Raw genomic sequence first — 12,449 nt, 5'->3', positions numbered from 1 at the left:
AAGGGGTATCGCCTGTCCAAGACCTTGTCCTCTGCCCTTTCTGCCCTGCGTATCAGCAAACGCCGCCTAGCCTCTACGTCTGCGCGCCCAAGCTTGGGCACGCGGTCAGTAACCAGCCTAAGATGAAAAGTCTCGCTTTTACAAGGCGCTCCAACTTCACCAAAGTTTGAATTTTGAACTAAAGGGGGCAACGGTATGTTTTGGAGGGTTTCTTGTTCGTTGTCACTCCCATCTATATGCCGTACCTCTAGCTCCAGCAGGGCATGACTTTGCATCACCCTAGAAAAGCAGGCAGCAGGGCGGTAGTCATTGGAAGTTAGAAGAATGGAGTGAGAGCACAAGGGGACCCGACTCCAGAGTGTGGGTGTGTGCGTGGGCAAGAAAGACAGTGAATGAGTTGCCTGTGTAATGTAGAGAGAGAGAGAGAGAGAGAGAGAGAGAGAGAGAGAGAGAGAGAGAGCTACATTTGAGCAGGGACCAACAGAGTTGCTGCCCTTTCTAGCATGGATTACCACACACTTTCTCGGCGCCAACTTCAATCGCTTTGCAAAAAGCATGGCATACCTGCCAATGCAACCAACTTAGAGATGGCTGATGCCCTCTCTGCTCTGTTGATGGTAAGCTTCCGGTGCCTTGCCTTCTTCTCCACCTTTATATTTCGCCTTTTGTTTTTGCTACTAAATAAATTACTTTTTCTGATTCAGCCGAAACCAGACACCGCCAAGAAATTTGTTAAAATTGCAACTCGCAGCCAAGAAGTAGCAGTTAAAACAACAGTTGGCAAGGAGAAAATTATACCGCCCTCTGAAACTCAGGTGCAGAATGCTTTCGGCAGCGATGAGAAATCAACCATAAAGCCTCTAAGAGCTACAAGAAGCCGTAGATGTCTGACAGAAGCACCCGCATCAGCTCCTTCAAATACGGAAAATTCAAAAAATGTTGAGGTTCAAAGCGCTTTAGCGGTCCAAAAGCAGGGAACCAAGTCAGTAAGCACTCGTAGAAAGGTGGGCAGTAAGGGTGAAGACAGGCTGCTTTCCAAACCCGAAGAGGTTGAAAGTACCAAGGTGGAAAGCCCAAGTTCAGAGAGGAAGATAGACAGAGCCGGTGGAATTGTGCTTCGCAGGGGAAGGGTAAAGTTTAGATCTCCAAGGAGGAGTTCTACAGCTGCTCAATCTGACAAAAGTCTCAGGTCATTAGATGTCAATGGAGAGGGTAATGAGGTTACCCAAGGATATACTTGCGCCCAGTCATGTCTTCTAGATGCACAGAAGATCCAATTGAGGAAAAACAAACGATCTGTTACGTTCTCAGATGTTCTTGAAGTGACTCATAGCATCTCAGAAAGCCCATCAGCAGATACTTTGACTGAGAGTAGAATCAGCTCTAAAGGCTTGGCAGTTGATCAAGAGAATCAAATCCTGGTATCAACATGTGAGGACAAGAAAGCTGAAGGATCCAGAAATAATGCAAGAAGAGCATCAAGGAAGGATTGCAATCAAGGTAACCCAACTGTCCAGGTTCCTCAACAAAAGAGCAGCAAAGTGGGTGGCGTAGAGGTTAGCAAAGATATAAACAACCTTCCTGCTAGCAAGCAGAGCCAAGGAAATATTATAATGAGTGAAGTTGACACTTTGGTTTCTTCCCAAGTGGAAATGACAGTGGACAAAGAACATTTCAGTGAGTCTCGCACCAGACGAAGGTCCATTTGTGGTAGAAAGGGTGATAATGAGGCAGGTTTGGCATTGAATGAGAAAGATAAGGTTGGGGACAATCATTTAATCAATAAACAAGTTCCACTTGTTCCTAATACCAGACAAAGTCGAAGGTTGACATTGATTGCCTCAGACTTCAACACTGCCCAGGACAAGGGGAAGTCTTTAGAAACAAAGGAGGAAGACAAGGCTGTTGATTGTTCTGTACAAGGGAACCTATATATTACACCTGTCTCAAGTACCAGAAGTAGCAGGAGATCAACATTACTTGCATCAGATGTTAACATTAACCGGGTCTGGTCTAAGGTAGCTGAAAGTTCACAGGAAAAGTCCGATGTCGATGGTAGTAATTTTACTGCTCCAACTGAATGCGACTCCCATGTACAAGTCTCACGTAAAGGGCGTCAAAGAACTTTGCCACCTCTTGAGTCAAACTATATGCACAGAAATGGGAAAAGTGTTGGTGAGCAAATGATGAAGACCACAGCAGAATCGAAGAATACAAACAGAGTAAAGAATGCTTGTGATTTGGGAACAGGAAGTCATATTGCACCAACAAAGAACACTAAAGCCAAAACAGACGTGAGAATTTTTGTCAGTACAGATCCTATCAAACCTGAACAAGTTCAAACTAGTGAAAATATATGCTGTAGCAGACAGAAGAATTCTACCTGTCCTGCTGTTCAGAGTAGCAATGGCAAGAAGAAGAATAGCAATATGCAAATGATCTCTGATAGGGAGGCCAGCGGTGTGCTCAAGCCTGGTGCTCAGGAGCTGGTAAGAGAAACAGAGTCTGGAGCGGCGCTAGCCAAGAGTAAGCTAAATTTCTGTGAGACTGAAGCTCTGGAAGTGGCCAATAAAGAGGAAGAAGTAGATGCTGCTACAACTGCTGACATTATTCAAGAGGCTGATGAAATAATGTCACACTCAAATGGGCCAGAAATCGGTGGGATACAATACAGCAGACCGATACAGCAGGATCTTAATGGTTTGAACAAAGCTGCTGCGAAGTCCTCCAGACAATTTAAAGATCTTTGTGTCTCAACAAAATCTGGCAGTGAGGATTCTTCTACAAGCTTTGTTCAAGAAACTGTAAATTTAAAAGGGTTTGATTCTGTCCAATTTCTCTCTACTAACTACAGCAATAGCACAAAGAGCTCCAACACTCTATTTTCAGCAACTAGCAATAAGCTGGGACCAAGCAGTGCTGCAGGTATATTGATATTTAGGACCTCCACATGTTAATACAGTGGAAGTGAACTTCGAGCCTCTGTTACAGTTTATTTGTATGTTTGTATGAGGCTATGAGCTTTTGCGTGGCTTTTGATTTTAAAGCTGTTTCCTTCTTCCTGCAGATGCAGATGCTAGCATTTCCCCATGTGGCACTGGAGTTCATGGCATCTTGGAGGAGGTGGATGTTGGAAACACAATTGTGACAGTCGCCCAAAATGCTTCATCTTGTTCTGAAGCAGTAATTTCAATTTTCAGCAGTGAAATTGCTCCTGAGTCCGAATGCCTGGAAATTCCAAAAGAAGATCATCCATTATTTGACAACACTTCAAAATGTGGACAGCAAGCACTTGTTGATTGTAACCAGGAAGATTGTGCTGCAAGCAAAAGTGGTCCAATGTCAGACTGTAGAGCAAGCGAAGACAGCCCAATGTCAGATTTTAGAGGTAGCATTTCACCTACCTTAGTAATGATAAGTGAAAGCTTGGGGATCACCTCACCTATTTCGACTAGGCTAATTTCAGATGAGGGTATCATTGACTACAAGGAGGCAAAGGGTGGCACTTCACCTGTTTCAGTAAAGATGGGTCCAGTCGAAGGTAATCTAGGTGAAATTCAGTTCACCATTGACAACGAGGTACATGCAATTGCTACCAGCATCACAAGTTCAGATATAGAGATCGGTCTACCCTCTTCCATACGTACACGTTTGGCTGAGGTCATGGACACAGGCAATCAAGACGTTAGTGACATGGAGATAAAAAACAATGAAGTTGCTCCTCAAGGATTACCGGGTGGCAGTGTGCAGTCTCAGCGCAATGCTGAAGAAGGTAACAACCACATCAATGAGAGCTTTGGGAGTAGCTCACCTATTTCAGCAATAACAGTTTCAGATGAGGGTGTAATTGATAACAAGGAGGCACAACAAAGGACTTCAGTTGGCTTAACAAAGATGAGTACAGCTGAAGGTAATGTAGGTGGAAGTCAGTTAACCATTTATGATGAGGGATGTGCAATAGAAACCAGTGCCAAAAGGGCAGATATTGAGAGCAGTTCACCTTCTTTAAACCCTAAGAGTTCTGTTGAGGGCACCGAACATGGTAGTCAATACATAATTGACGTTTGGATGAAAGACAGCCTTAACATCGAGGAAGAAGCGATTGTCTCTGAAGGATTAGCAGTTGGCAGTCTGAAGTCACCATTTGGGCGGCACAATTCTCTAGAAGCAATTACTTCAGAGCAGGGCAGTATTGACAGCGAGGAGACACTGGAAAGCAATTCACCTGTTTTGACAAATATGAGTCCTGCTGATGGCAATTTAGACGGCCATCAGTTCACCAATGAGATTGCAGAACATAAAACAGAAAGCAGTGTTGGTTTGAGGCCAGACATAAATAGTGGCTCAGGCCCAGCAAGTTCTAGTGAAGATATTGCACAGTGCATTAAACGTACCACTGTTATTAACAGCCCTGAAATCAAAGCAGATAACGCTGTCAAAGAAGGTTTGTCGGACTCTGAAATGAAGTCACTATCCCCACATCAATTTGCTGCAGAAGCATGTGCTCTTGCACAAGAAATGTGCTCTGGCAATGAACTTCTTGTTTCACATGAGAATGAGTGTGTGGGCTCACCATTTGGCGTCCTAGGAAGCAGACTGCCTGTGGAAGTTTCGTGCAAAACAAAGCAGAGATGGCCACGGGCAATATATAAATCTGCTAGAAAGTTTCGACCTTCAGGGCTACAGAAGAGTGGAAGTTTTACAGAGATGGATTTTGGGTCCTCAGAGGGCTCTGCAGCTTGCTTCATGCCATGTAATCAAGGAGAAGATGTGGAAGTTCAGGGCTACGGTACACCCGATGTGGGATGTGATGGAGTACACTCTTCGTCTCTAGAGAGGTGTGAAGAAGGGGATTCTGAAGAAGATTCCTTCTCTGATGGAGAGTTTTCAAAATTTAATGTAGATGTGGTCCCTCTGAACGCAGATAAATCTGCTTCCTACAGTGAGGAAAACATGTCCTCTGACAGTGGAGAAGACTCAGCATTTGACAGCAAGGTGGATTGTTTTGAGGAAGAAGAGGAGGTTCTTAGTGGGGGGGAAAGCTATGAGAGTGAAGGAGACACCAGTGAAGAAGAGGTTCTTAGTGGGGGGGAAAGCTATGAGAGTGAAGGAGACATCAGTGAAGAACTATCTGAAAGTGATGATGAATCCTTAGATGACTCTGGCTCTCTTGCTGACCTTGAATCTTCAGGAGCACTGCATTCAGTGGTAAAGTTGAAGTCCTCAGAGGACTCAAGCTGCATTGGACATTTCTTCGAGGCTATAGAGGTGGAGGCAAATGCTGTTGAGAAGGCTCAATCAGATGCGCAGAATGCTGCTGCATATGGGTCATCTCTCTTTCATGAAGAGTTAACCCTCGGTCAAAGGGGAACTTGTCAAAGTTCAGAAAATGAATCAAACAACTCAGATACTACACAGCTGCTCTCAAATGATCATAACAGTTTAGCAGTGGTAGATCTGCAACTGGCAACTCACATACCTTGCCACAAAGACACTGCTCTGACTTCACTATCTTTCTTATTTGCCACTCCCACATCAAAGATCAAGGAGGTTGGTGAGTGCTCATCTGAACCATTATCTATTGATTATCAACATCTGAATGATGGTGTTTTAGCTGAAAATGGTCAGCAAAGCATGGTTAAAGCTGAGAGTCATACTGCATTCTGCGCATCAGTGTCTGCTCTGCAAACAGAGCAAGAGGAGAATGGTGAAGTGTGCGGTGTCCTTCAGAGAGGTTTGGAGCCATTATGTTACATAGATCAAGCTGTTCATCATGGAGTATATCAGGCTCTGGAATTGACTGTCAAAGCTGATTTTGTCAACAAAGAAGTTGCAACAGAGGATGCTGCTGATGAATCCCCTGACAATAGTGAGGAAGTCTGTTCAGATTCTTTGAAGGACCTAGGAGCTGGCAAGAATTATCCAGATACTTCTACTACAACAGTTGACAACGGGGATGAGCAGGCAGGAGGTGTTGAAGCTGCCAGTGTGGAATTTGCACCAATTGCTGTGGCTGCAACAGAGGATGCTGAAGCTGAAGTAACTGACAATAGTGAAGAAGTCCGTTCCAATGCTATGAGTGAGGACATTGGAACCAGCAAGAACTATCCAGACACATCTACTGGAACAGTCGAAGATGGGGTTGCTAATTATGAGCAGACAGATAAGGTTTTTGGTGTTGGAGTAGCCAATGTGGAATCCGCAACAGTTGCTGTGGATCTTGATCTTCTCCAGGATGTCGAAGATAATATAGATATACACAAAGCTGATGTGGTCTTGGCCTCTCCAATTGCTCCTCCTGCATCCTTGGAAGCTGTCGAGGAAGAAACTGTCAACACTGATTTAGAAGTTATTGAGCTTTGTACAACCATCCCATGTGCTATGGTTGCAAAGTCAGAAAGCGACTTGTGTCAGCAGGCAGGCAGACAGCAAGAGTCTATGCTTTGTGACATTTCTCATAACACTGACACTAAACTTACAACAGAAGAGCAAGGTGAGAGCTGGGAACAAATTTTTCCTTGTGAGATAACCCAGTGCAGAGATTCAGATGTTGTGCAGTATGCGCATGTGCATGAAAGCCTTGTAGAAGAGACACAAGCCCCACAATGTCCGCAGATACCACAAACACCGTGTGCCACGATTGAACATATGAGGTGGCTAGTGGATGAGCTCCTCGAGGGTGTTTTGAATGAGACACAAGCTGCACAATGTCCAGGGACACCACCAACACAGCGTGCATATGCTGAGGGTGAGCAAATGAGGGGGCCAGTTGATGAGCTCCTTGTGAATGTTTTGAATGAGACGACCCACAATTGTCTAAATGGCCTCCAGAGCAAAACAGAGGCTGTATATTGTGCAGAGATACCTCAAACATTGGGTGCATATGCCAAGGGTGATCTTAAGAGTGAAAAATTGGATATCCCCCTTAAAAATGTCTCAAAGGATCAAGAGATATCACAGCCACAAAGCATACCTGCAGAGGGTAGCATAAGGAATGCACCGATGGAGGAGCTGCTTCAGACTGTTTTGAACAAAGCCCAGGCTTGTGAGAATCCTCTTTCTCATGTGATCAAGGAAGCTGCAGAAGCTGAGAATCCAAGAATGGAGATTTCAAGGGAACAATCCTTGCAGCACATGGATCTGACATTGATGAGCTTGAGAAAGCTGAAGCAGATGTGCAAGGAAAATGACTTGCCTCCTACTACCAAACCAATGACTGAGACACCCTCCCGAAGGGAAGTCAATGCATGGATGTCTGCTAAAAGGGCGAACACCTCAGTGCAACCAAGGGATCTTCCATCGGTGAGTCTTTGCCTTAAAACTTTGGTTTGCATGCTTACTGGCAAGAGTGTTGGTTGTTCAACTCTAGCACACTGCTATTACTATTTGGTTGATGCATTTCTCCTTTTGCTTGTGTTTCAGGCAAATAAAAGGTCTGCCTTGAAAGCATTGTCTTCCAATTTCAAGAGTAATACTCCAGCTGCTTCAGCACGAACTCCGACAGTCAAGAGCGTGCAAAGGCCTCGAAACCTTATGTTTACCTATAACGACAGTGAAGGTAATGTTTTATTTTGCAGGTACATGAATGCATAGGATCCATGGCTTTGCAAGCCTGTGTTGCTTGACAATGTGAATGTGACAATTACAACAGGTGCGGGAAAGAATTTGGTGGCACCGAGCCCTCAGGCTCCCCTATCATCCAGCAGGCATATTGCAAGGTCTGTTCAGCAGTAGTTTGCTCGGAATACATCAAGTGGGGGGTTGTCATTGTAGAAAAGCTTGTGTACCTCTCTCGTTAGCATAGACCAGTGGGTTTGCTTGAATGTATGTGGGCGATTGTGTTATGCTTTTGGTTGAGGTGTGTGTGGTGCAGGCATGTGGTGATTGTGTGTTTCCCAGTCAGCACATCTGAAAGCTCTTTCTTTAGCATAGGTTAGTTTGCTTGTTTGCATGAATGTGGGCAATTGTGTTATGCTTTTGTTTGAGGTGTATGTGCGGTACGCAATGTGATCAGCATATCTCAAAGCTCTACAAATGGCGGTTTGCATGCTTTCTCATGAGTTTCCTGTCTTGCGGATGCAGGCAAATTTGAGGGAGATAATCCATATGCTACTCAGTTCTTTCAGAGGGACTCTGATGTACATTGTAGTGCTCATTCAGATCGCGAAGGGGCAGCATCTTGCTGCTTTAACTGTCTTTGATTGTAGTCTTACTTCCATCTGAGGGAACTACACAAATTCTTAGAGGTGGGTTTTTTTTTTAATCCCACCAGTCAAAAGGGCTGCTTTTTATTTAGATTTTCTCATCCCATAGCTAAGGCAAGGCTAGTGGCTTGTCTCAATGCCTTTTAAACCTTGTCATCATATTGAGTAATTTTCACGTTTGCGTTTTTCATACCTATCTTTAATTCAAGAAGAAAAAAAATTTCTTTGAGAAAACCTTAACATGGAGTAGTGAAGGAATAGTTGAATTGCAGGTTCTTACGGTTCTCGAAAAAGTGAGGTTATGTGAAAAATATGCTTGGTTCACCACAACTGTTGAAATAAATTATTGTTTACAATTGATATTCGAAAGGAAGAAACCTCAGATGGAAGCTCAAGGATTGAGATAGTCAAGAGTCTATTGGAGTTGGAAAGTGTTCGTCTTTTTAAAAATATATATTTTAAAACCTGCAACTTTGAAATTATAATATACACACACACACACACTCAACCTCCGTAGGTGGAGGTAGCCCAACCAACTCTTAAGGTAAGTCTTTCTAGCCAAATGAAGTTGGCCAAACCACATGGGAAACACTCCTAAGAGTTGGGACATGTCTTCCAGAAGTCAAGGGGTGTTTAAACCCACCAGCTTCCAAGTTCATAGGCTATGGCCTTCAGAAAAAAAAAGAAAAGTGGAGTTATCCTTAAGATGACATGTGGATGCCTTAATGTTTGCGCATTTTTCCAATCTCCATAGAGTTTTTTGGGAAGTGTTTTAATGGTGTTCAAAAAGAAAAAAGTGGAATGACCTAAGTGTAGTTAGCATGCAAAAGGCTTGTAGCCTTCGTTACACTTACCCTTTACTAGTTGTGGCAACACATGCATTCCGTTGCATGCATCGGTAATCCATGACCGCTTCGGTAGATACGTCTTCTCTTTACTAGTATGGTCAACCGCCTTCGGTGGCCTCTCGCTCTCTTGGGCCTCTCTCTCTCTCTCTCAACCAACCTTGTGTTGCTTTCTCTCTTTAACCATGATGATTGGTGAACTCTCTCTTTCTCCATTCTCGATGCTCTTGCTCAAAGGTTGTCATCATTCTAATTGAGCATGGATGCAATGCGGCCCATGTTCACAACACCTTACGGATGTGATGCCCGTGTCAAGAACATGCTCGTGTGTCAGTCGTAGGTCGTCATCTTCACCACCAAATTGATGATAGAGGGCACCTATGTGTGGAGGGTATGTAACATGTCATCATCGTAATAGTGCATAATGGTTGGTTGCAGGTTGTTGTCATCACGATGCTTTACCTCTTAGGTTCAAGCTTAATGTAAAAAGTGTCCTCCATGGATATCTTAATATGTTACAATGCCATGGCAAGCTAAATAGAGCCGTGCGACCAATACTATTTATCAACAGGTTAATGGAAGCAAGCATTTTCAGGTCTAACTGTCCATGTAAGGTCTGCAAACTCTCCCCTCAACATCAGCTTGCTGAGGGCTTAAGAAAAATTGAAGGCAAGGGAACCCGTGGTGGGGTCGGGGGTTAAAATTTCCCCCAAGTCATCTCGCCCTTTGCAAGTTGGCTGCCCGCACATCAAGGGTCATGCTAGCTAGTGTGCTCCCGTGCTCCCACAGACCAAGGTGAGTATTCACGTTGGTGAGTGACTGCTATGATTGTACCAAGTGCTACCATATATGCGCCACGTAGCTAGGTTGGTAAGGCAACGGGTTTTACTGCAAGTATGTGCAGCCACGTGGAGGTTGACCTTGTCATAGTGCCGATCCTCTACAGAGGCAACCTTCATACCCAGTAAAGTGGCCACGCAGATGCAAATGGTGTTTGTCGGGAAGATGTTGTAGCGTGGAAGCCATGGTGGCAACCTGCAGGGCGTAAGCAGATAGGGCAAAAAATCCATAGGCCACTGCATAGATTTTGGATTTTATTTTTTGGCATTAGAGAGAAGTTGTATACTCCTTACTCTCGGTTGCTTTGTCATGTGTAGCCTTAAACTTCCAAGAACCTGGGCTAGAACAGAGGGATGAGGTTGGAACGTTACTCTTGATAATTTGCTTCCTATGATTATAGAGACATAGAAATTGTCACATAGAAAGCGGATCGTATACAGGATGTCTTACCAGAGGTGGACTATTGTTACAGATTCTACTTAGGAGGCAAGAAGACACGCTCATCATAGCCTTGCTGGCATGGTGGATGGAGCACAAATAATAGTGGAGACTCTGGAGAGGGGAGACCGTAGTAAAAATGAGGAGATTCTTTAGGAGTGTTAGAACTTAGATCGGGCCTTGCCCCGGGGGGCGGAGATCATGAACGTGGGGAGTTGCACCTGTTTAGATTGCAATGATGAGCGGGGTGGTGAGGAGCGAGTGCTTAACGTACAAATGGTGGGGAGGTGCAAGCGCTTAGAATATTGTTGATTGGGGGGAGCTCTTGATGCCATGAGGTACTGATTTATACAGAGTTCATGCACTGATGTATTGCATGCCACCCCGCATAGAGAGAGAGAGAGAGAGAGAGAGAGAGAGAGAGAGAGAGAGAGAGAGAGAGAGAGAGAGAGAGAGAGAGAGAGAGAGAGAGAGAGAGAGAAATGAAATGAAATGTTATATTAACGTCTTCAAAAGGCCATAATGACCTATGAGACCCGAAAGTTACAAAGTGGTGGATCTGATACAAAGTCAGAGTAACAAAATAACCTAACAACAGTACAAAACAAAGATATCTACTATGGGGTCCTAAGTGGTCGATGTGAGCCAAGCATAAAACTAAGCGGAAAAATTTGGGCGGCTTGTTGGGATGGCTGAATCACAAGAGATCTAGCATCGGTCGTTGGCAAATCTCATCAATTTTCTCCATGGTTAGTAGTTTGACCGGGCGTCGTGCATGCCTGGCCAGCGTGCTCCGAATTTGCTGTCGGAGAACCCGTCGATGCTGTGTAGTTCTTCGCAGTCGTGGGCGCCTGGATTTCCCTAGTTCCATCGCTCGGTCAATCAGTGTGCCTCTGGTGTGAGACGAGGGGGAGCTCTGTTGTGGGAGTGGCTCTTGCGGCTGTGCCGTGTCTGCTTTGAAGAAGTCTGTGATCCGTCTTTGAGACTGGCTAGCCTCGCCATTCATCAGGCTATCTCTGTGTTTGCGCTCAGGCTATCTCTGTGTCTGCGCAACTCGACTAAGAACAAACCCAGACATCTGAGAGAGAGAGAGAGAGAGAGAGAGAGAGAGAGAGAGAGAGAGAGAGAGAGAGAGAGAGAGAGAGAGAGAGAGAGAGAGAGAAGCCCACACTTGCCCGCCTATAGAGAGAACATCCCGCAACTCGAGAAGAGGAAGACCTTAGCGAGAGAGAGATAGAAGACATACAGACATGTATACTTGATTTGTCTCATAGGCCGACTTTGGCCTCACATAAGACGTTAAAAATCCCTTCTCTCTCTCTCTCTCTCTCTATGTGTAGAGCTATGCAAAAGGCTATGGCAGCACCGCCTTAGTGGCATTCATTATTCATTAAGTAAGGATAGTCGCACGCTTAACTAGTAATGTACACAATGGACCATTGAGTATGCAAAGTGTTAATTGATTAAACTAATGCAAAGTTCTACATGCTCTTATATAGAGCTAGAAGAGAGGTGTCTACATCATCGCTTATGTTCGATTAAGTGTAAGTGGATGCCATGTGTCGAGTAGGTTCACTCAAGCTAAGCGTGCATCCCAATGGGTGAAGCTAGGCAAAGACTGTGAGTTTGTGTATGGTGTGAGGATGTCTCACATGAGTATGTTGTATGGTGTGCATCCCCATGGGTGAAGCTAGGCAAAGATTGGGAGCTTGTGTACTGTGGGAGGATGTTTCACATCGTTAACAATCCTCCCGTATGAGAGACGGCAGATGAGCACCATGTGTGCAATGCCATTTCCTTGGGGTTTGTGTCTCCCATACGAAGTATGGCTACAAAGTATGTCCCTCCCTAAGAAGTGTGCTAGTAGGGTGTAGGACCAAAATATGTGTGTCCCCATGGCAATCAACAACGGGATGTGAGTTATGCCTCATGGCGACTTGTGCTATAGGTTTGACAAGGTGAGGCGAGGCTTGTAGTGCACGTGGGCAATTGGTGGAGGCCTTAGGATGGCTTATGATAGAATCTCATGGTCTTACACTATTGAGCTCATGAAAGCATTGGGGAGGGAAGCTACTCTGATTTTCTTTTAGATAATAGGATAGTGGGAATGTTTGAAGTCAAA

At 44.7% G+C, this 12,449-nt stretch overlaps 1 protein-coding gene across 1 annotated transcript; it reads left to right on the top strand.

Moving 5' to 3' along the window:
- The first annotated feature begins 289 nt into the window (after positions 1 to 289).
- Positions 290 to 8,436, top strand: LOC147446842 (uncharacterized). Its single transcript, XM_086522796.1, has 6 exons — positions 290 to 617; positions 705 to 2,925; positions 3,068 to 7,302; positions 7,423 to 7,558; positions 7,652 to 7,718; positions 8,083 to 8,436. Exons 1-6 carry the CDS (start codon positions 504 to 506, stop codon positions 8,090 to 8,092), a joined length of 6,783 nt encoding a protein of 2,260 aa, XP_086378922.1. The 5' UTR covers positions 290 to 503; the 3' UTR covers positions 8,093 to 8,436.
- The last annotated feature ends 4,013 nt before the right edge of the window (positions 8,437 to 12,449 follow it).

Source organism: Adiantum capillus-veneris, chromosome 11 (assembly GCF_014529385.1).
Source record: "Adiantum capillus-veneris isolate H3 chromosome 11, ASM1452938v2, whole genome shotgun sequence".
NCBI classification, from domain to species: Eukaryota; Viridiplantae; Streptophyta; class Polypodiopsida; order Polypodiales; family Pteridaceae; genus Adiantum; species Adiantum capillus-veneris.
Note: the sequence above shows the minus strand (reverse complement) of the source record. Positions and strands in the feature narration are given on the sequence as shown.